The sequence below is a fragment of the Falco rusticolus genome, chromosome 1 (genome assembly GCF_015220075.1).
Source record: "Falco rusticolus isolate bFalRus1 chromosome 1, bFalRus1.pri, whole genome shotgun sequence".
NCBI classification, from domain to species: Eukaryota; Metazoa; Chordata; class Aves; order Falconiformes; family Falconidae; genus Falco; species Falco rusticolus.
This window is the reverse complement of record NC_051187.1, coordinates 109,954,894-109,979,104: the sequence shown is the minus strand read 5'-3', so window position 1 is coordinate 109,979,104 and position 24,211 is coordinate 109,954,894. Positions and strand designations below refer to the sequence as shown.

The 24,211-nt window shown below is 41.3% G+C and overlaps 2 protein-coding genes across 8 annotated transcripts in view; one reads left to right on the top strand and one right to left on the bottom strand.

Moving 5' to 3' along the window:
* Window positions 1-18,677, bottom strand: part of LOC119151854 (glycerol-3-phosphate acyltransferase 3-like) — a 33,830-nt gene extending 15,153 nt beyond the window's left edge. Inside the window, exons 1-3 of one of the 3 annotated variants that reach the window (XM_037396201.1) lie at window positions 18,272-18,677; window positions 15,099-15,278; window positions 559-631 (exon numbers count right to left, since the gene is read on the bottom strand). Coding sequence is in view for 1 of the 3 variants with exons in the window: in XM_037396221.1 (XP_037252118.1) it covers window positions 559-631; window positions 7,533-7,688 (229 nt within the window). In the remaining 2 variants the exon portion in view is untranslated. Of the gene's footprint in view, window positions 1-558; window positions 632-7,532; window positions 7,758-15,098; window positions 15,279-18,271 lie in introns of those variants that run through there. The other 2 variants (XM_037396210.1, XM_037396221.1) reach the window with 2 other exon arrangements.
* Window positions 16,196-23,703, top strand: ABRAXAS1 (abraxas 1, BRCA1 A complex subunit). 5 transcript variants are annotated; one of them, XM_037396190.1, is made up of 9 exons: window positions 16,196-16,244; window positions 17,282-17,368; window positions 18,701-18,737; window positions 20,364-20,430; window positions 21,096-21,289; window positions 21,932-22,051; window positions 22,370-22,454; window positions 22,926-23,034; window positions 23,169-23,703. In XM_037396190.1, the coding sequence occupies exons 5-9, from the start codon at window positions 21,141-21,143 to the stop codon at window positions 23,588-23,590; spliced, it is 885 nt and encodes a 294-aa protein (XP_037252087.1). In that variant the 5' UTR covers window positions 16,196-16,244; window positions 17,282-17,368; window positions 18,701-18,737; window positions 20,364-20,430; window positions 21,096-21,140; the 3' UTR covers window positions 23,591-23,703. The 5 variants fall into 5 exon arrangements, with proteins under 5 accessions (XP_037252087.1, XP_037252061.1, XP_037252068.1 ...); XM_037396164.1 differs by lacking the exon at window positions 16,196-16,244 and adding an exon at window positions 16,505-16,638 and having other exon boundaries at window positions 17,278-17,368; window positions 23,172-23,703; XM_037396156.1 differs by lacking the exon at window positions 16,196-16,244 and adding an exon at window positions 16,507-16,638 and having other exon boundaries at window positions 17,278-17,368.
* Window positions 23,704-24,211: the final 508 nt, after the last annotated feature.

The window sequence follows — 24,211 nt, the reverse complement described above, 5'->3', positions numbered from 1 at the left end:
TAGTTGGGAAGAGAAAAAAAAAATAAATTGGTCTTTCAGATTTTAACCCCATGCTTAGAGAAGAATGCAAATTGTAACTGTGATCTGTGGGACAGTGTAGCTTCTTTACTTGAGAGACCCTGGCTTTTTGCATGCTAGGAGTTACAAGAAGCAAGAGAGAATCCATACAGAGGAATGTCAAGGGCAAAGAATACTCTGTTCTCCTAATCTCTTAAAGAGAGGTGATGAAGTCAGAAAGTACAAAATACTCATGAAAACAGGGACAGCTTCCCAAATGCTTATCGGCAATGTCCTTCTATACCCACACTGTCTCTAACATCTTTTATTTAGAAGACTCCATTGTTCACTGATTGTCTTGCTTATAACATACTTAAGGTCTCTTTGTAGTTTGTAACCTCAGCAGTTATTTGCACAAAGTCCATTTTGGCCATTCCAGTTTTCTTACTTAACATCAAATGCAATTTATGTTTCTGCTTACTCTTTTCTAGGTAAGATATTAAAATAGTTGCCTTTTTACAAGACAAATAGTGCTGTGTCACCTTCATTCAGAGATCTTACCAGTGGAGATTAAATTTTCAAGTGCCAGCGCCTTCTGCTTTTTTACTCCCTCCTCAATCTGCAGGGTGGCCCACTGTTCCCAAAACAAGAAAAGTAGATGTTGATGGTTTTCATTTCATCATTTCCAGGCATTCTGTAATTACCTTAGGTGAATTGTCTGAACCTCTCTTATTGAAGCCAGGTCTTAGATTTTCATTTTTCAAATTCAGCCTGAAGGCTGTCCTGCACACCTCCTTGTTTCATTTGTTACATAGATTACCTTTGAGCCAAACAATTTTTCCTGAAAATGACAAAACTTCTTTTCAGGACACAGGCAGTTGTTTTTTCCCTGGGGTCCCACAAATTACTGTACTACCTAAGAGACTCTATGAGGTCCACGGGTCCAAAACCCTCTCTTCCCCAGTTAGTTTCAGGCAATAGAATGATGCAAAATACTATCGCTGACATTAGAGACACGCCGGAAAAATAGATCTAAAAATGGATTTTCAGAATAAAAGACATTACCACAGTTTTAGGGCATTCATGCAGTTTCTCTTAATAGAAAACAGAGGAGGGATCATTTCATATCCGTAGTATCTCTGTAGTAGTAGCTCTGGTAATGAGCTCTCACCCTTCCCCATCTTCACCTTTCTGAACTAAACCAAGTTTCTCCTCCCTGCGCACAGCAGCATAAAACTTCTCCATTAGGCATATTGGTATATTTGATTTTGCTAGTTTTTGAAGTTTTCATAGTTTTGAATGTTTCCATCATACACATATAGACATACAAATAGTAGCTCTCATGGGTACTAGATCCTCCCATATTTACATCAAGATATCTGCCCTGACAAAGGACACAGGACACTTGTGTGTAAGCTCTTCTCATTATTAAGGTATCAATGACCCGCTCAGGTTATGTCCTCACCTGCTATTAAGGCTTTCCCACCTACAACAGATAAGGACAAACTCTTGCTAAACAGTTTATTCCCCTCTTACTGACATACGCAGCGATTGAAGTCACCATGAAGCATGATCTCAAAACAGTCTTTACCACATTACAATGTGTTGCATGTGCCAACATCACCAACTAGCTTTTTTGCCATCCTTAAGTTCTCTACCATCTCCTTCTGTAACTATTGAAGTTTAAGTCAGTAACAAAAAAGGGACACTTTAGCTCAGCATAGTTAGGATATTTCAGTTACTGTTAGTTGACTTTTTCTGCTGGCCATCTGAAAAGAAAAGAGAAAGCAGAACAGGCAGTGATGCTGTATTTTAACTCCATGCAAACCATCTGTTATAACACCATAAAAAACCAAACCCAATCAAACAAACAAACCAAAACAAACAACAACAACAAACAACAAACCAAAAAAACCCACCAAAATCCCAGACCTTCAACTTGTCTATACTTCCCAATCATTCCCTAAGAAAGGTAAACTGCTACATCATCCGTCTCGATCTTTTACAACACATAAAGAGTTGCTCAGAACTGGGGAGACAGGGGATGTCATGAGAACAGCAGCCCATACACTGAGAAATGAAAGAATATATGGCATAGGAACAAGGGTATCGCAGAAGAGAGTAATGGCAGACATGTCAGACTTAATCACTTCATAATGCACTGCTGGTCTTCACCCCTTCGCAAATATCCTTTAGAATAGTTACATGGTATGAGGGAGGAAAAAAATAAAAATCCCCTAGTTCAGCAAACAAAGCCTCACTCCCTGCTTTCATGTCTCCTGTCTACCACCCTGATCTTGCCCATCTCAGTCCTCCTACATGAACAGGCACCTGCCAGCTAGCAAGCACTGCCAGAAATGAGCTTGCTGATACTATCGCGGAGGATCTGGAACACATCGAGGAGGCTGGCTTCTGAAGCACAGGTAGGAAAAGGGTGATAATCACTGACCAAGCTGACTCACAATATATGTTAACCAATTCAAATGAGCAAGACAAGTCAAAACCAACAAAAAAATTATAAAGTTTACTAGTGAAGTATAAAGTCCTGCCTTATAGCACAGTGTAACGGTGGGACAAAATACAAGAACTGGGGAATATCGTATGAAAGTGTTGGGCAGAGTAGGTTATGGACTTCACTGTCCAGGACATATTGCCAGAGATCATCAGAAATTGAAGCAGTTGCATAAAAATATGGATGAAAATCATCACAGGACACAAAACTCTCCTAACTTTCTAATTGGCATGGGAGGCTAAAGCAAGCATCTGGGAGGGTATTCCTGGCAATGTGGCATACAAGCACTCAGCTCTTAGGCTTTTCATCAAGCAACTGAGTTGATGCCTGCCAAAACCAGGCTCTGTCTGGGTGAAAGTCTGGACTGACCCAGCAGAGTAGCTTTTATGCTGTTCTGCATTCAGTGGCATCTGTATGTTTGATTTGTTTTCAAAAAGGCTTTGTGATTGCCTTTGTTTTGCACAGTATTGAGACAGAGCTGTCATGCTGGTCTTTGTTGCAAAACAGTAATGAAAGCATGTTTTAAATACCTTACAAAAACATGGATGTTGCAACAAACACAGAATTTAAGTGTTAAATGGAGCAACTTAATTTCTAAGTTTGCTGACCAAATGAGAACTCGGGTGCTGTACTTGCCTTCCTCCCATTTCTGAAGTGGACGCAACATGTCCAAACATCCAGCAGGTGATCCCAGCTGGAATACTGAAGACTTGACAGCTTAACTCCAACAGCCCATTTGTTTGAGGATTCCTCTAATTAGATTCTGAACAAAATAAGGGTACCTAATACTTCTTTTATTAATTACTTTCTTCATAGTACATGACACGAAGAGCTATACATTATGGAATGTTCATTTAAAAAAAAAAATATCTCACTTCTTGTGTTCTTTCCTCTTAAGTACATTTTGGGGTGTTGTTTGGTACTCCATTTTTCCATACTGTAATAATTTGGTTTTGCCTCTCTCCCTCTACATTCCCATAGTTTATGGCCTCTTCTCCTATGTTCTCAGGAAAGCTTTTTCTAATCACTCGTTACATTGGCTTTTTTCAATCCTTTTCTTGACTTTGCCCCAAGGCCTTTGTCACGCATGAGAACAATTACTCTATGTAAAGTCTCCACATACAATTACAAAGAGAAGGTCAATAGTTTTTTACTGCAAGCTAAAATTACCATCTAAGATCAAGCACTTAGGACCTTTTCATCCAACAGCCCTTTCTGTCCGGCCTCATTTCCGCTTCCACTTCCCAGACAAGAACCCAGATCAAATGAACTGTGTATTACATTGCATGTCTGAGAGGATGTGCAAGCAGCAACTTGTCTGTAATCAGATGGCAAAAAGCACTCACAAATCTCCTGGCTGCTCTACTGAAGGCAGATGAAATGCGTTGAGAAGGGTTCCAAACATTTATTTGGGATAAAAGCACAAGTATGAGTTCTTTGTTTTTTGATGCAGTGGCTAGCTCAGGATAACCATGTACTCCAAAGCACGCCAATGAGCTGCTTCTACTAGCTTAAGTGGCTGCAACACCTGGTACTCCAGTGGGAGCTAACAGCATACCAGCTACCTCAATGTACAAGGGAGCTATCAATTCAAAGAATATCCACAATTATTAGATGGCTGATGTCTTTCCTACACATGAATATTTCTCAAGAAACAATACACCAATTTTATACAGAAGCTCAGATCACAACATTCCACAAGATTCTTGGCAAATGGAGCTACAGCAGTTTAACATATTTATTTGACTCTCCACAGGACTGTGAGAGTATGATGTAGATTTCATTTTAGCAAATGCATTTTTTTTTTTGCAGCTGCAAAGCTAAAAAGCTAGAATCATGTCCCTAGCATAGCTTTGCTAGTATCATCACTTCCACCAAACCCTGTTACAGACAAACAAATACAAAGCTTAGAAAAAAGACATTATTTCACAAATAAAAGCTTACAGGCGTATTGGAAACCAACCAAATTTATCCTTAAAATATTTCCCAAAATTATGAAGATGAACTGATGGTAGTAATAATAATTATGGGCTAATAGTTATGCAACTGAGAAATTACAGTCTTGGAGATCTTTTATTATCATACTATCCACATCCTCAAAAAACAAAAGCACCCAAATACACCAAAACAAAAAAACCCAAAACACAGAACCAAAAACCCCACAAGCAATCACCCCCAAAAATTTCAAACCTTGAATCTTGCTTTTGTGAAAAGGTTTGTTTTGTTTCTGAAAAATTAGTATCTAGATTTCTCGATGGAGAAGCAGCAAAGGGTACAAATTAATTCCATACATATAATACATCTTACCCATTTGTTCAAGTCACTGTTCACACTGATAAAACACTTCAGTGAAGTCAGGAAATCAAAATTACTTATCTCATCATATGCCACCATTACTCACTGCTTAGTAATAGATCTGCAAATTTGGGCTTTATCCTAAAATACCTAGAGGTCCCATCAAATTCAGTAAGGGCTACAGAGATGCTTTCTTTGAAAACACAATCTTGAAAAAATATCTTGTGACTTTAAAGTCCTTGATTTCAGTCTCCACTCTTTTTCTCCAACTGACAAAACATGGAAGAAAATAAAACACATTTTCCCTCCGCCTCCCAATGTGAATAGTCAATTACATCTGTAAGAAGCAAATACGAACCATTCTCAGGTGAGCAGTTTTCTGTTAATTTCACTGGTCTACCTAACAAACTAAATCAAATGCAACACAATAGAAAAATCCAGTTACAGTGCTCAAGTTTGGATTTTTGGTGAAACATCAACAAGTTGTTTGGTACTTCCTAGAGCACTGATATTCCTGTAATACAGTCAGTAGTGTGCTAATACATGGCTAAGCATCTTCTTTCAGCATTTTCAGCTTAGCTATTTGGTAAGGCATCCTATTTCACCATTCAGGCTAACAACAGGAATCAAGGATGGTCTTTGTGCATTACCCGGTTAGCAAGATCTCAGGTAGATAATGTCACAGCTAGAAACAAGTTGACACTTCACTAGGTTATCAATGTCAAGTTGTTCTTCTCTTGAACAAAGGGCACGTATAAGCCTGTTTTAAAGCTAACTGTATCCCAAGCAGCAATTTCAGCCATGTTCCGGTGAACCAGCCCCAGGACTTCAAGATTAGGCCCAGCAATTGCATGCACAAGCTCTAACTCAGCATTTCTCAGCCCTACCCTTACTTGCAAAGAGCCACATGAGCCAAAGCACGAGCAAATGGGACCTAACACATTCCCTCCGTTCCCTCTCTCTCCCATTTCCCATCAAGATAGCTCTTAGTACTCATTTTTTGTCACTATGAGACACATTTGAACAATACTTCAAAGGAAACAGTGGAAACTAATTGTAAGATTAAAACAGAGGAAACTGCTTTTTTGCCCCCAGGACAGTTACGGAACAACTTTAAACTAAAGAACAAAACAAGCCAGCCTGACCTGCAGTATATGGAGCTGTGCTCTTCCTGTTATTAGTTGCTATAGTAATGGGGAACTAGGCATAAAAGGCTGTATCTGATCAAGTAACAATTAACTTAATTAATTCTATTTTGATAAATGAATCTTCCACATTGTGAATACAAAATTATCATGCTCATAATCGGTTACGAAAACTGTGGACAGAAAAACATTTAACGTGCTTTTCCAAAAAGAAGTGCCTTCCTATATAAAACACCCACTGAGTGGGTCAAACATCCTTCAAAGTTGGGAAATGCATAGGGGAAAAGATACAGAAATTATTTTAATGTCTGCCAACTGCAGCAGCAAAGCTGTCCAAAGACCTCCTCATGTTTGTGTTTGACATGAGTGTGCCTGATGAAATCAATTCCAAGTGCCACAAGCCTCTGACTCAAGATACCAGTAAGAACTTAATTAGCATACCACTGCCTGATTTAAAAATAAGTATCACATAAAAGCCATATTAGATATAGACACTGCAGGCAGTCATTTCACATTGACATCAGTATCTGAAAAAAAAAGTAACCCCTAAAGTTTGCAGTCACGTGCACTATGCTAAATGATGTTCATACAGCTGAAGACAACCCCTGCCCAAGAGCTCTTAGTATGCGCGAGAAAGAGCAAATTACGAAACAGAAATAGCAAAGTAAGAGGGTCATGATATTAACAGTATTACATTATTATAAACATATTCTACTACACAAATAGATGGTTCTAACAACTTAATAATAGTAATAATACCAGTAATAAGGTTTCTGCCACAAGAAGAAAGTATATTCATGCAGAACAGGTTTATGCCAGAAAGACAAAGTTAATCTACCGGAAAATGGAAATGTTTCACTGTTCAATATGATGAATTCACAGCACCTACTTTTGGCCACTGATGGATATGAAAAGTCAGACTTGAAAAATTAAATGCAATTGTGGCTTATTAAAAGCCTCTGAAAACTTATATCGGCAGAATCACGATCTTAGCCATGACCTGTTCATCTCTAAAAAAATTATACTTTTAGAAGGTTACATGGATTCCTCAAGTCTCATACAGCAGAAATTATGACTGCTGCCTCCACCAGATTGTATAACTGGAAAAAGCAAACACACAGTCAGTATTCTTACCTAGAACAGTGCTCGTCAATACCATGTAATTAAAATAATCCAAATAAACCCACAGAAACTTATGTACATCTAAAACACACGTACTTGTTACTTACCAACTCCCATGAACTACTGCATCTTTTTATTTATATTTGACTTGTCCTGAGTATAGCATGAAGTATTCTAACCAGCTTGAACTAGAAGCTACATAACATGGAATCTCTAACCCAAGAAAACCTCAAACTGGTACCAGATTATAAGATTATAACCCAGAACATAACTAGGTATCATTAAAGACACCATTCAAAAGAACTACCAAAAAAAGTTCAAGCTGCAGACAACAAACCCAAGTTAATGGAATTCTTTCTGCTGACCTCTACGGCATCTCTACCAAATGTACAAATTTTTATTTTTTTATTAAACATGTTTTGTAGTAAACATGTACCTCTTTAACCCAACTCCCAACTTACCTCTAACATTTTAATTACAATTTTCACATATAAATGAGAAATCCCCAATGACACTCGAAACACCGAAGGCAACAAAACTAACACCACAAACAAAATCATCCAGATAGACAAAATCTTGCCCTCTGCAAGGCCATGACCTTCTCTATTTTCTTCCATGCTTGCTCCTTCAAAATGGCAACCCACTGCTTCTCTGAAAATACATGCTCATCTGTAGTGGAGAATCCAGCAAGCTTTAAGAGACAGAGGCAAATGAAAATTGCACATCCTGAGAGCCAAAGCTTTCTCTAGGAGAAGGCTGCTGCCCTCTGAAGCCTGACACCACCAATGCTCTCAATGATAATGTAATTTCTACCTCTTGTCCCGCCCAAATTCAACCCACTTCCTTTTAATTGATAAGCATTTACTCACCAAATATAATACAGGGGAGAAGAAAGAAAAAACATAAGTAATAATATATGTTAGGTAATAAAATGCTGACAATCAGGAAACTTGTCAATGTGTCAACTAGTTTTCAAAAGGTGTCTCGCTGATAAATTACAATACAGAACCACAAAGGTGTGGTTTGCAGACTGCCAAACATTTTCTGTTCTAAAACTCATTTAATACACATGAAGCACTTCTCCAACTGGCACTTGCTCTAATTAGTGACTTATTTAGTCAGGCTTTCTACTTCATGATCTAATGACTGCCTCATTTTGGTATTTGACTAAAGGAACCAAACTGAAGCTTGCGATAAAAGTCAAGTGTTTTTATTTTACTTTATATTTCAATAGCACCTGTGAAATGGAGATGCAAATTTCAGCAGGCAGGAACTGACAGTCTGATAAAACCTGCTCCCTCCACTGCTCTACAAGAAATTACCCAAACCGTGTTACAGCGTTACAAAATGTACTGTGATGAAGTAACAAGTCATCTGCCTCTGTATTTATTCAACTACAGAATTTAAATACAATAGATAAGCAGTTTTCTCCCTCTATCCTATCAAATACCAACCATATAGTTCAGTCTCTTTCACTGACCCCTCTCCTGCCTCTGTATGCATCACAGAAGAAACAAACGTAACTGAATCTCTAGAACCTAAGAAGAGCCTATCAGCTGCTCATACAACCTTATCACAGAATAAATTAACTAACCTTGGTGAAACGAGGGTCTAGGGGCATAACTTCCAAGACAGTGATATGCTGGTCCATAACAGATCTTTCCTTTGCACATGCTTATTATTAGCATGTTTGTCTAAAGTTGGGGCTATTCTTTTCAAAATACACCCATTCCCATGTACCTTTGGTTTGTGTGGTACAGCAGCCTTGGTACAGACAAACTGGATTCCTTAGAAATTAAAGTAGACCCAAAGATCCTCTGTAGAAAGTGCACCCAATACACACCAGTCAGTAACAGCAGCACAGGTATCAGTGGGCTACACCACACCAAGTCCTCTAGTTTATACCATGCACCCAGGCACTAACAAGCAGGTTCCTGACATGTTTACAAGCTCACGTGACACCATGGCATGCTTCTTGTGCCATATAATGAGTCATATAGCTTTGCACCTTCAGATTTGCTGCCGAATGCCATCCCTCAGATCTTTGTAACTACATCGCATCTTCAGCCATCTGCCTGCTTTACCTTCTTTCCCCCTGCTGACCTCTTTTGGAGCCTTCTGTATCTTCTACAAAACCTCACTGGTTTGTTTTTTAATATTTCTGCCTGACCATTGCTTTCTTTCACTGGCAACCTCAAGCCCCACACTCTCCCACTTACACTGCTGCTGCCAGGCACATCATTACCCACGATTTCTAATGCACCTCACCAAGACTCTAGTTCTAGGCTTCTTTAGGAACAACGTTTCATTATTTGTAAAACAGCTTTGCTCAGCCATTTCTGTTTAGCTGCCATTCCCTACATTCTCATTTGTGGTCTCTTCCTCAAGTGGCTTGCACTGCTAACACACATTCCTGAGGGTGGCATATGGTAGAGAGCTGGATGAGCGGGGGTTGATCCTGTGGCACAACACAGCACATCTCCAAATAGCTACCTTCAGCCTTGGCACAGGCGATCAGTATGCATGTCGTCTGGGTGCTAAAAACTTTGTGGGCGGGAGGGTGGAGGTAGTTTCTGGGACCTGATTTGAGGCTGGAAAGGTGGGTGAAATGAAGTATTGATAGTACACCAGGAATTAACAGGAAGGTGTGGTGACTGTCTTAATGGAATGTCTTAGCAATAAGCCTAGGCACAAAAAAAGAGGGACCTTCTTAAAAGGATAGAGGGAAATACAGAGTTCCCTGCCTTGGGGGGAGGAAGGTTTCCCCTTCTGAATGAGGAAGAATTGTTTTCCATCCTGCAAGACTGTATCATTTGCACTGTCTGTCTAACCCTTACAAAGTCATATTCCCCGCCACACCAGTAGCACAGACACTGTAATTCTTCCCTGCCGCCTTCTAAAAAACCAGTAAGCAAGCCAACTCCTCCCATGAGCACCCATCCATCATGCTGAAGGATGGGACTGCAGCCCTTTGTCAGTTACATTTTTCCCTGGCAAACCACTCAGTCCAAGTCATACGACATTTTCGGGGGGCTACTGAGACAACTATCACAGGCATACCCAAAAAAAAAGCAGAACAGGTTCGGAGGGGGAACAAGTAAAACAGAGAGGCTTTAGCAATCTATTGCTTTTCACCCAACATGTCACATTTGCCACAATTACTACACCCATTCTACTCAGTGTGTTCCTGGACATGCAGCACTGCAACAACGCACTGCAGTGAAAGCATCACTTTGAGTTCCTGGGCCAGCCTGGGAGGCCCAGCCCCTTGCAGGGCTGTGAAAGGGGAGGCTATAGGGATGGCGTTCCCACATAGTGAAATATGAAGAGTTGCTAGCAGCCTCTCTACTGAGGTAGCCAAACTATCTAGCCCAAAGGTACTACAAGATTTAGAATGCCAGGTCTCTTCTGATCTTTACTTTATCCACTTTGTACCTCCTGAAATCATGCAAAATTTCAGTGTTCTTACTGTTCTGTTGCAAACCTTCAATGTCACATGGTTGGGGCCGCACACACACACACAACCAAAACAACAAAGCAAAAACAAACACCAAAACCACCCAAACTGGGAATGACACAGAAATCACAAAGATTCCAATCAATTCTACATCTGCCTATTAACAATACAGAACAAAAAACCTAATGCAATGGAAAACTGTCCCAAAAAGCACTAAAGAATGAGCTTGAGTACTGGAACTGGTCCAATCATGACCAAGTTCAGTCATGGTTAATTTTCTATCAAAAGTGGCTGGCAAAGCTTCTAAAGCATCTTTCTGCTCTTGGGATCATGAGCATGGAAACAACTGAGACATGGTCAAAGCAGGTCTACTTAACTGCAAAGCACTCAGGATTGCTATAGAAGTAAATCTGGACTTGAACTGTATCTCTGTATAAAGGTGATGCACCCGCTCGTGATGTGAAAAAGAAAGGAAATTCTTTATTTCTCCAGACAATTCATATCGCAGCTTCCTATTTCCAGCCAGAAAGCTGGCATAGCTTATTACACTGCCATTGCAATCATTGAGGGGTTTTATTATTTCAAAAGAACCACTGCAATGTATGTTTGTCAAATTCCAGTGTAAATAGACATGCATCCAACACTACGAGCTGAATAACTACCATTCGTGATGGGGCTACAGAAAATTCCTCAGCATTAGGACTTTCTTTATAAATTAATATTAATTAATTAAGAAGTATTAGGTTTTTTAAAAATTAGCTCTGCCATCCACTGACTTAACAGACCTTCTGCATGTCGTTCCTCTGCCCTTCTTGTGTTCATCCATTTTACCAACAGCCAGCTGGCTGAAATCATGTCCGTTTTGAGGCTGGAAGAGATACTTTATCCAGCAGTGTGAAGGTATTGCAAATAATTTAAATAAACATGCAGCAGCAGAATGTAGCTTCACTCATTTGTAAGGTCCAGTAAATAACAGCTGATTAATTTATACCAAATAACTACAATCACTTCTTTATGAAGTACCCTATATGTCAGGAGAAGTAGCAAGATGATGCATAAAACTCTCTGTTCATTTGGAAGAATGAAATCCAACTTAGAAGAAAGGGATGCTGGTAACACAGGAGGAATTGAAAAGCAAAGCTCCATTCAATTTAATGAATCCCAAATTTACACCTGCAAGCATAAGAAATTCACTTGAAACAATGAAGATATTCCTGTCTCCTAATGAAATGAGAAGGAGATAAAAATGGGTGTCAGCTGCCTGCTCTTGGCTCTCCATCCTTGAGGTCATTCTGCTAATTTCTTATTATTAGGCAATGTTTTGCAATTGTCTGAGGGAACCGGAATTATGACCAATTTATTTTTTCACTGCAAAGAGAAGCACTGACCTCTGCCTATCTGTAGTGCCTTACACGGAAAAGTTAAATCATGCATAAACTGCCTTTTCCTGCATAGGAGTGGCTATACAGCAGTCATCTTTCAAGCAGGTATATATACACTGTGAACAGATAAAAACTACAATAGGATATAGCTTTCAAAGAGCACCACTATGGTTTTGCCTTCTGTTTGGTATGCTACGTACTGTGGACACAGACTAGAAAGAACACTCAGCGTGGCCTATAAAGTGAAGGAATCACAGTCACAGAAATTTTGGGAACCGCTCTTTCCAGATATGTCTCCTTCCTGTCCAATACTAAGTATTCCAGTGACTCCAAAGGATGCCTGGAAGGATGTCATCATAGAGGAGAGTCTGCAGCCAATACTGGCCTGCTTTTCTTATTAACTCTTTTTGTACCAGACTACCAGAACGTTGTATGTCCCTAGCAGATACTATTCCAAAAGAGCACTGACATACCAACTTTAGTCAGGTGGTGCTTCAGATGTTGGAAGCAATACATTCCCTACAGGTTAACAAAGAGGTATTTCTACCTGAGGCAAATGACAATAGTCTCCATGACTATCAATCGTGGTCAATCTTCCATCCGTTTATCTTCTTTTTTACACTAAGTATACAGGGTATATTGTTTACTTGTTTTGAGCTGCAACATGATCAAAAGTTGCTTACAGCAAGAAGTATACACCCTAGCTGTTGTCATTAGGCACATAAAGGTGTTACTGTTGCTAAAATTGTTCCTCTGACTCCAGTTGTAGGGCTCCTTAGTATTTCTATACAAGTTTTGCCATGCTACAAAGACAGCAAAGCAGACTGATCTACTCAGAAAAGCCCTGTAAGTCAACGACACAAAAGTCAAGAGAGCAAACCCGGGCTGATTTCCCAGCATCTCTTAACATCCAGGGGTAACAGGATTATGTTCTGCAAGGTAAGTTTTTCAAACAGGACCAACCTGAGCATTCTGCACTTGAGAAATTCTGATGTGTGTACTCGTATGTGGAAACTACTGAGAAGACCTCTTTTTCAATTAAACTTTTACCAACTATAACGACAAAAAAAAGGTCCTTTTGGTTTTTGCTTGTATCTTCTCAATGTTTCAACCCCACATTCAGCAAACTCCTCACCTGATTACTACTTGAGGGTGAAATAATCTCTGGTAGTTTTGTTTTCATTTTTATCAAGACGGAGGTTCACACTTCACTTGTGAAAAATCCTCCAAAAGGCCAGAATAATTTTAACGATCACCTATTGCATGGTAAGCACTGTCAGGTGCAATATTTTTTTATGGAAACCACACTGTCTTCACATACTAAAGTGCAAATATCCATTCCTCTGCATTCATACTCTAACTGATCTATGTCTTCTGCTCTTCAGGTCTGCACAGATCCTGTCTATGCCACTAAACAGATCTTGTTTTATATCTGGCTGCGGCAAGATTGTGCTATTTACAGTTTATCTTTGGCCATCAACAGCTGAGTTATGAAAACATTGAAGAAGTATGTTTAAGTATTGTATCACTCACTACGATGACTGTAACACATTTAGCTCTGACCACACAGCACTATTGTTTCCACACCAGATAAATGCAACAATTACAGAACCTTATTTATCATGTCCTGTAGCTTACAAAGGGCTTGTGGTTTTGTATCACAAAAGCGGGAAGTCCACTACACATTCTGACTGCATTTGTTTGCCTCAGCAATGTACAGATACCCATCAGACTTGTAGGTGTCCTGGTTTCAGCTGGGATGGAGTTAATTTTCTTCTTAGAAGCTGTGCAATGCTGTGTTTTGAATTTGGTGTGAGAACAGCATTGATATCACAGTGATGGTTTTGGTTGTTGCTAGATAATGTTTATACTAAGTCAAGGGCTTCTCAGTTTCTCAGGCCCTGCCAGCAAGGGGGCTGGAAGAGCACAAGAAATTGGGAGGGGACACAGCCAGGACAGCTGGCCCGAACCAGCTAAAGGGGTATTCCATACCATGGGACATCATGCTGAGTGTATATAAGCTGGGGGAAGAAGAAAGAGGCCGAAGGGGGGAATTTGGCGTTATAGCATTTGTCTTCCCAAGTAACCATTACACATGATGGAGTCCTGCTTTCCTAGAGGAGACCTGCCAATGGGAAGTGGTGAATTAATTCCTTGTTTTGCTTTGCTTGCACACATGGCTTTTGCTTTACCTGTTAAACTGTCTTTGTATCAGCCCGTGAGTTTTCTCATTGTTAGTTACTCTTCTGATCCGATCCTCCATCCCACTGTGGCAGGAGGAGCAGCTGCATAGTGCTTGGTTGCCGGCCAGGGTTAAAGCACGACAGTATTGGGCATTACATGACCAGCAACACACATCTCATATATTGTCAATATAACTCTTGCATATGGATGGTGTATCATCAATGCTGAATGCAATAAAATTCTTTGTCAATGCCCAAAATTTATTGCCTTGATTAAATGCATAAAATTTTCTCACAGTTCTGACTTAGGAGTGACTGCAATTACAGCACAGGGTTCTTTGGGGCAATTTCTGAAAGATGTCAGCATTCATGTCTGCTTTCATCATTTTCTCCACAAATGGCTATGGAAGCTGGTAATATCCATCTGTTCTTGCTGCCTCCACCATGGCAATGCGCTCCATAATGGAGTCATCTGTTGTAATGTATCACTTCAGTTGTGTTGTACTTACTACCCATTCATTTAGTAACACATGGCCTGCATTGCAAGAAATGCATACTAGCTCTTACCCATTAATCTTGTTAGTCATTCCGTATCATCTGGAGACTCGTCACCCCCTTATTCAGTGACCTAGATCGTTTATGAGCATGCTGATCATGCTGAGATATGAAAGTCTTAGCTGGTCCCTCTCTCCACTGTGACAACAGATAAGCATAACAACCATTTTCATCTTCTAAATACTGGCACCCATCACATGTATTTTAACTAATACTTAAGGAATTTTATTTAAATGTAAAAATGCCAGAACTAACCACTCTCCTTCTAAATCCTGCCAGCAAGTTTTAAGGGAAAAGAAATTGCACTAAAAAGATTGATTTTATATGCAACCTGGAAATACATGCATGAGACACCAAAACCATGGAAGTACCTCTTCTTGAAAGACCACAGGAACATAAATCCTATTTTGAGAGTCAGAAATGAATGACTAAGGCTAAGAATATGCTTACCTATAGCTCTGGTGAGGGATGAAATCAAACATTCGCTCTCCTGAAGCGAAGGGGAAAAACTCCTGTGGTCTTTAGATGGGATCTCTGGTCATGTTTCGAAGAATGCTGTCATTTTTAACTCTCCCTTCCTGAAATTTTTTTCTAGACCTTTCTTCTGGCTGACATGATCAGGAACACCTGCTAGAATGTGAAAAAACATGTTACTACAAATATTAAAAAGAAGTAAAATGTGACGACTGAAAAAAGACAAAACATGCATTCTGCAAACTCAGTGCGTGTCTCAGGAAGAAGCGGTACCATTTACTGCTGTCAAATCATTGTTTGGCATTATCATTTTATTACTTCATTATTACAATTTATTAGGTTATTAACTCAGAAGATTCTCGTCACAATCTTAAACAGTACAGTGCATCTCCAGGCACACAGCTGCATGTCCTGTTTCAAAAGGTACAACCTTGTTATAGAAAGGAGCTCAGCCAACACCATGCCTTATCACCTCCTCCCCTTCCTTCACTGACCTTGGTGTCTGCAGAAATGTTGCTCTCACATAGTTTCTCTCCTCTCTCCTGGTGGCGCAGATTTTTTTTTCCCCTTTCTTAATATGCTATCACAGAGTCACTACCACTGCCACTGATGGGTTGGCCTTGCCCAGCAGTGGGGCCACCTTGGAGCCGGCTGGCTTTGGCTCCGTCAGACATGGGGGAAGCTTCTCACAGAAGCCACCCCTGTAGCCCTCCACCACTACCAACAACTTGTCGCTACAACATTGCAGGCTTGCATGACACAATCCTCCTGCTCTGATGACAGAAATACAGCTTGCTTTACCCACACTCCCAGCTGGATAATGCGGGCCAGGCAGCTCTGTTTAAATGCTGGTTTGATGCTTTACTAAAGCTCTCAGTATACATCAACAAGGCGCTTCTACAAGGGCTGATCCCAGCCTTTGGCCTGGAGCTCTGCATGGAGCTCGCAGGCAGGGACTGGCTGCTATCGCTGGGGCCAGACAACCCACCTCGCCCTCAGGAACAGCCCCCGCTGCCTCGCCTGCCACCCATCCCTCCAGAAGCCACCCATGAGACTCAGGGGACCCGAGCCGCCTTCTTGAATCGCAGCATTCTGTCACCTTGAAGGGTAAAACCGAAATAGGTATTCAGAGTTCAGAATTACGCTGAGACCAGCCAAAGGGCTGGTTTTGCAGCGAGCATCGCCGGGCTGGAGGCGGGAAGAGGCTGTGAGAGGCCTGAGGCGGGCGCGGGGGCGAGGGCGAGGGCAGGCGGGTGAGGAGAGCCCCTGGCTCGGGCCCGGGCCGGGCCGCCGCCAGAGCCCCGCACGCCGCCGCCGCCGCCCCCCCCGCCGCTCCCGGGGATCGGATGTGCCCGCCCGGGCCCTGCCCTGCCACGGGCGGCCGCTGGGGGCTCCCGCCGCCGCGGCGCGGCCCGCCATTGTCGGGGGCATGGAGGGCGAGAGCACGTCTGCTCTGCTCTCGGGCTTCGTCTTCGGCGCCCTCGCCTTCCAGCACCTCAGCACCGACTCGGACACGGTGGGTGCGGCGGGCCCCGCCGCCGGAGGGGCGGGAGAGGCACGGCGGGCGGGGGGAGCGGAGGGAGGGTCGGCTGCTGGTGCGGGGGCAGCCCGCCGCCGGGCCTCCCACGGCCCCGCCGTGAGGGAGGGTTGCCGCCCGCCGCAGGCCCGCCCCGACCCGGCCGTTGAGGAGGGCCCGGGGCCGTGCCGGGGCAGGGTTGGCAGCGCCCATCCCTCGCCGCTGTAGCGGCGGCTGCTGCCCGTGCTGGTAATGGCAGGAGAGCCGAGGGGGGTCTCTCGAAACGCTGAGATGCGGGCCTGGTGCGGCGGCCTGGGTGCCGGGGCTGCCGGGAAGGCTGCCCGGGCCTGCGGGCCTCGGGGGCGGGCACCGGCTGTGCCGCCGCAGGCTGCTCACCTGTGAATGAAAACACCAGGAATGGAACAGCCGAGTACACATTCCAACCTTTTTTTTCCCCTTAAATACAGGCAGGTACTGAAAAATGAGTGAGAACCTATTCTGTTAAAAACAACCAACCCACGTTCATTTTGACAGCATTTTCCCCCTCCTGAATACATTTACACTGGTAACAGAGAGAAAGTCCTGTTCAATGCTACTGGTAATGCAAATGTGGTTTTTTTTTTGTCTCCCTCTATAAAGGAAGGTTTTCTCCTTGGAGATGTGAAAGGTGAAGCCAAGAACAGCATTACTGACTCACAGCTGGATGATGTTGAAGTTGTTTATACCATTGGTTAGTCTGTCTGCATTTTTTAATACCAATCTTGGTTTCAGGCAGTACATGACTGCTTACAGTTTTGATGAGGGCAGTCAGCACCTTACAGCAAGATCAAAGCTGCTAGATCCTGGGATCCATGTTGACATAAAACAAACATGGAAAAGTTATTTTATAACAATTGATTAAAAAAATTACAATTTTACTGTAGAAAGTACAATAATTTAACAGAAACAGTAGCTCTTAGTTCCTTGAATAGCTCCTCTTTGCCAAACATCTTGTCACAATAAAGTTAACTTAGAGTTTAGAATCCTTATTTGTCTTGGCCATGTTATAAACTCTCCTGGGTTTCAGTTGCCCTGGAAAAATTTGGCTTATTTCAGTGAAGCGAACTGTAATGTGTTAGCATCCATTACCTGCGTATAAAATACTGTGTGTGAAGGCTGCAAACTTTATATATTTCATTGAACAGGTGCCAAATGTGTTTTTCTTTATAGTCTTCACAAGATTCGATTGCATGGGCATTTTCTACTAGCTCTTAACAAAAACATATGTATATGTGCCCACATATTCAACTCCATTTATTTAAAATGCAGTTACACAAAAAGAGAACAAGGTTATACAGTATGGGCCTTCTTTCCAATCTTCCTGAAAATATGGTAGGGAGAACCTGTATGCCTTTTTCTAGTTCTGCTCTAGGATACAATTAAGGTGAACGCTTTCCTCCACTGAGTGCCACAGATGAACTAAAAATGTGGGGAGTTTTTTGTGGTGGCATTGATCAAGTCACCCAATCACCACTTTCTTGTAGGCAGAGTTAGTTCCTCCAAAGCTTGGGGTTTTTTTTAGTTTACTTGTGAAAATGAAAGTAATGGAGACTTTAGGTAAAAAAAGGATTTAGATTGCCATTCGATCACCTACCATTTTTTTTCTGGTAGTCAGTCTTCCAGTTATCATTTGCCCTATGGGTTTCTGTTCTCCAGCTTCATCCTCCTAACAGCATTCATGCCTTGCTGCAGAGCAACTCAAGTGAAATCTTTCATGTTACATACTGCGGTTCTAAACAGAAGGAAGTGAAAAATAAGTGCCCAAATTGATTTTTCACTTGACAAAACATTAAAAATACAGTTTATGTAAGTGGTTCATTCCCTTTACTTTTGAAAAATGTATTAGAATCCTTTTAAAAAATACTTCCTTTCTTAAGCATATTTAATTAGATGTTAATGCATTTGATCTTAAGAAATTATATAGAATTCTTTCTTGGTGCTTCTATCAGATTAATTCTGATCATAGCGTGTAGCATACATCTTGAACTGATGAACCCAGAGTAATATTACCGTCTCTTTCCAGATATACAGAAGCACATTCCATGCTACCAGTTGTTCAGGTAAGAATCTTAATCTTAAGTAAAGGGATACGAAAAAGTTAAAATTCACCCTAACTTGAACCCTTTAGGACCTAAACTTGTATTACATTACTGAGAAAACAACCCAGCTGTAACTACAGTACCCACGTCAACCTCTTGGAATTAAGATGCAAAATGCCTTATGTTATTTCCATGTTGGTTCTGCATGTCTTTTTTTGGTGTTTGTCTATACATATAGAATAGAGGTATAGCATGTTGCAACTTCTGGTGAGTTATACCATACGAACTACAGAATATTGTCAACCTTCTGAAAAAGAACCATTGCTTTTCTAAAAGCATACATTCCAACCCCACTCCCTCAAATAAAAAAAAAAAAGAGAGAGAGAAAGGTAGCATCAGCCATAGACTTGTAAATGGGTCAAGAAAAAGAAACACTTGTTAGCCCCACAGCAGCAGTAGTTTCAAGGACTAATATAGTTACCTCATAGATGGGAACACAGCTGTGCAGGTTTACAACCCTGTAAGGGGAGAATCAGCACGATTTCCTTCTCAAATCCTCCTGAAAACTAATGAACCCAGATATTACTATAAAGGAATTTTGTATCAAATTGACCACATCTTACCATTTCATAGCTGAGAGAACATAGATGCTACCTTTAACTTCTGTCCCAGTAGCACTTGATGCCAGAACAGCATCTGGGCTGTACGAGACCCCCTGCATAGCTATTTGAGTAATGAAATTAACTGCACTGTCCTAGCAGAGAAGCTGTGTCAGCATATCTTTATGCTTACCAGGGGGGGAAAAAAAGCTATTAAAGTGAGATGATTGCTCCACTGCTAGGGAGTACTTATTTCTAACGTAGCATTTTAGGTTTTAACAACAAGAAGTGCTGGGTCCTGGGCTTGGGTCAGAACAACCCCACGCAATGCTACAGGCTTGGGGCAGAGTGGTTGGAAAGCTGCTTGGTGGAAAGGGCCTGGGGGTGCTGGTTGACAGCCAGCTGGGCATGAGCCAGCACCGTGCCCAGGTGGCCAGGAAGGCCAGCAGCATCCCGGCTTGTGTCAGCAACAGCGTGGCCAGCGGGACCAGGGCAGTGACCGTCCCCCTGCACTGGGCACTGGTGAGGCCGCCCCTGGAATCCTGTGTTCAGGTTTGGGCCCCTCGCTGCAGAAGGGACACTGAGGGGCTGGAGCGTGTCCAGAGGCGGGCAGCAGGGCTGGGGAAGGGTCTAGAGAACAAGTCTTACAAAGAGTGGTTGAGGGAACTGGAGTTGTTTAGCTTGGAGAAAAGGGAGGCTTAGGAAAGACCTTATCATTCTACAACTGCCTGAAGGGAGGTTTTAGACAGGTGGGTGTCAAGGGCAAGAGGAAACGGCCTCAAGTTACACCAGGAGAGGTTTAGATTGGATATTGTGAAAAAATTCCTCACTGCAAGGGCGGTCAGGCATTGGAACAGGCTGTCCAGGGAGGTGGTGGAATCACTGTCCCTGGAGGCGTTTAAAAAACATGTAGATGTGGTGCTTAGGGACATGGTTTTGTGATGGACTTGGCAGTCCTGGGTTAATGGTTGAACCTGATGATTTTAAAGGTCTTTTTCCACCCTAAATGATCATATTTTGTCTTCTAATTGCCCTAATTTTCTTCTAGCTTTTATAATTCTGCAGGAGAACTGAATGAAGTTGCCTTGAAGAAAATACTATCAGGCTGTAAGAAGGTATTTTATTTTCAAACCTAAATCTTACCAAGGAGCTCACTCAAATTTTGAGGGCTGTTTTGGATACCTCTTGTACCAAGCTTTTTTTTTCTTTTTTAAAACTTGTATGTAGTCCCTCACTGCTGGTCAAGGCACCTGCATCATGTTTTCCCCCTGAAAGATGAGTTTAGGTTATTTTTTACTAGGGTTTGCTTACGTATATGTCACAACTTCATTTCTTTCTTATTAATTTCTCAAGTGAACAGTTCAAATATCCCAAAGGAATTCTACCAATTTCTACCTTGAGATCAGTTGAGGTCAGCTTATTCAAGCAGTTAAGCACCACTTGACCAAAAAAATGCATCTTCTCCAAAGAACAAAGTTTCACAAAGGGAAAGTAGAAGCTGGAAAGAGACCAACAGCAAAATAGCACAACAAAGTTTTCAGCTTGAGAACAAACTCAGAAAACAGGCCAGTTCAACATGTGGTTTTGAAAGAAAGAAGCTGTCACACTGGAATTAGGCTTTGATGTTCTAAGGGTTTCAGGTTAACTACCTGCTTGAATATGTATTTATCACCAAAGAATTCAGATTTGTGACTTTGTACTGAATCATCTTAATTTGCTTCAATGTGACACCAGGGACAACATGATTCAACAGTAATAATAAATTTTCTTTTGCCTGCAGAGTGTAATAGGATGGTACAAATTCAGACGTAACACAGACCAGACCATGACATTCCGGGAAAGACTTCTTCATAAGAATTTACAGTCACACCTGTCAAATCAGGGTCTTGTATTCCTTTTATTAACCTCTAGCGTGATGACAGAAAGCTTCTCTACTTACAGACTGGAACATGCTTTACATCGGCCACAAGAAGGGTAATTTGTTTTTTCTATAGTTTTAATAAAGCAGGAGCATAGCATTTGGAACAGGTGGGGGTTTTTTCTTTGTTGGAACTGAATTAGTTAAGACTGTTTTATTTTATCCTTGAAACTTACACATTAAGTAAGATTACTCCTTATATTGCTACAGCCCAGCTGAAACCTTACCCTGGAGTTCTGTTCAGGGATTTGCCTTTATAACTGTCTGTAGTGCCAGTGTCAACATGCAGACACTATTAGTTCATCTGTGCACATAGACCATTCTTGGTAAGTTTGGGTTTGTGTATAGGACTTCAACTACACATGGTGTTCACCTTCACCTATCATTGAAATATTTAAATTGGTGGTAACCTCCAGTTATCTTCAGAGACATGCTGCCCATAAGCTAGGCTTGACAAGCAAGTATTGCATTATTGCATGACTTGTACTCAGAAATGGGGGGAAAAAAAAACCAGCTCAAGCCTCTTGTTGCTCTTGCAGTTTTCCTTTAGCCATAAGTAGTCATCTGTGTGTGATACAATACATCCAAGCAAGAACTATACTGTCAACTTTCATCTGGCTTAATGGTCAAGAACCTTTAACTATCAGAGAGGCCTCTGTGTGTTAAAAAGTCATGTTTTCATACTCCTGCTTTTTAAGTCTTTTCCAGAAAGTTCCTCTGGTGGTTACCAACTTGGGTATGGCAGAACAGCAAGGTTACAGAACAGTGTCTGGTTCCTGTGTATCTTCCGGGTTTGTCAGAGCAGTAAGACAACACAGGTACAATATATGCCACATTTACTGTTAGCTGTAGCCTTCAGTTAAGTATAGTTATCTTTAAAAAGTTTTTTTTAAATGCTTTTGCAAATGCTACAGCCGTACCCTGCTCGCTTGTTGACCAGTTTCCTCCAATTATTTACCTTTCCAAGCTACTTGGAAATTAATCCAGGCCCATACTTAGCCACCAGGGCAGCTGTTTGTCTCAACACAGGCACCTAGTGTTGAAGCTCAAAATGCTTCTTTATTCATTATAGCTCCTACTAAGCAAGCACTGGGATCATTAACTTGCAATTATACAATCATATTCTTGGTCCACAGGTCACAGTTCTTTTATGAAGATGGATCCTTAGAAGAGGTTCATAAGATAAATGAGATGTATGCCACCTTGCAGGAGGAACTGAAGGTAAGTCGGGCATGCCTGCCAATACAGTTACAATTACAGATTTCAGCAGTACTGCAGAAGAAAGTCAAGCAAAAGGTACACCATGTTGCACCACATGAGAAACAAAGCTGTGTCTTGGAAAAGCATATTGAAAGATCAGTGAGTTCAACTTACTATTAGTAGCCATATACTAAGTTCACAAAGTTGAAGCCTTGAGTTTCCATTTGATCAGAAGTACACTAATAAATCCTCAAGTCCACTAATAATTTCTCACAAGAAGATTATTTTGAAGGAGTACTATCTGTAGTTTGTTAGATCTTCTTTGCTTAGTTTGGAACAAATAAAATGTCTTGCACCTCATTCAGCACAAGGTTCAACACAACACTACTTTGTATCCAGCTTGAAGTCATGAGTACCTTTAGGGATTTTGCAACAAGGTTAAAGTCACTTCCTTGAATACTGTTAATTCCATCAAATGCCTTTTCCTTGCAGAAAATATGCTCTACAGTAGAAGTCAGTGAACGATCTGTAGAGAAACTCTTAGCAGAGGTGAGCCAATTAAAAGAAGAAATAAAGCGGAAAAAGCAACAGAGTTGTTCAGGTAAGTGAAATAAATGTAATGCAAATCTTAGTGAGACTTCCAAAGTTGTTTCAACTTGCAGCAGCCAAAACAATTGTGTTAGAAGTGTGCAGAAGGGACTGCAATTCTCGCGCTTTTTTTTTTTTTTTTTTCAGAAGACAGAGATGACCCAGGAGAGCCAAAGGAGAATGTTCTCCTTTGTCAGGCACTGCAAACATTTTTCCCTAATTCTGGATTTCAGACATGTATTGTTTCCTTCAAAGGCCAACAGATATCCAAGAACTGCTGTAACATTGACCATAATATTAATGTCATAGACAAACTGACTCTTATGGTAAAGGAAAGAGACTTCACTGAAGCTGAAACAAGACACCTAGCCAAGCGTAAGGTCAGAGGGACCATAACAGGATCAAAGTCATTCAAGAAATCCAGATCACTGCACCTTCACCAAAAATTACTTCAAGACCAAGAGGACAGTGACCAGGAAAGGAAGTTTATGCTGATGAGCACTGAAACAGATGAGGACATCTTTGAAAAGGGAGACACAAATGAAATCTCACTCTCTCCTACTTTTTGATCTGTTAATGATTTGTCCAGATGACTTTGCACCAAAAGCTACTGCCAGCATATTCAAGTGACATATCATTTTATAGCAGGGATGAAAATAACAGTGCGTTTTTGCAAAACATACAGGTGGTTTGTTGTTTTTTTTATTCCAGTGCACAAATCCTGTCTGGCATAGAGACAAATTGGATGACATTCCCTCATTTTGCCTTCTAGAGTTAGATCTGTGTATTCTCTCTCAGGGTTTGAAGATTGCACTAGCAGCATGTTAGCAGTCATAACTAGTTGTCACATACTGCCTCAGAGAAATACAAACCGAAGCTGCTGTTGAAGGAGCAGTACTACCCTCAGCAGAAGCTGAGGCAGGGAGCATCAAATGAATACAGGTAACATGCTTAACAGAATTAGCCATCTACATGAAGTGCCACAATTTAAATACTTCAATTTATCCTTACATGTCCAGCACTTGTTTATTTTCCCCTCCCCCTTCCAATCCAGCAAGGGAAAATACAGCCACCTCAACTTTAGCAAGACTTGTAAGCAAAGTGGTCCATACAGCTCCCAATTTCTGTTGCTGCTTTCATCTTTCATACTTCCTTCAGACAATGAATTTCAGAGACCTGACACTTCATAA

Bases quoted from the DNA above. Each gene is read 5' to 3' on its own strand.
- ABRAXAS1 (XM_037396156.1), top strand. From the start codon at position 16,552: ATGGAGGGCGAGAGCACGTCTGCTCTGCTCTCGGGCTTCGTCTTCGGC. The intron at 20,431-21,095 runs GTATTTTATTTT...TTTTGCCTGCAG, and splicing joins TACTATCAGGCTGTAAGAAG to AGTGTAATAGGATGGTACAA. The intron at 23,035-23,168 runs GTAAGTGAAATA...TTTTTTTTTCAG, and splicing joins AAAGCAACAGAGTTGTTCAG to AAGACAGAGATGACCCAGGA.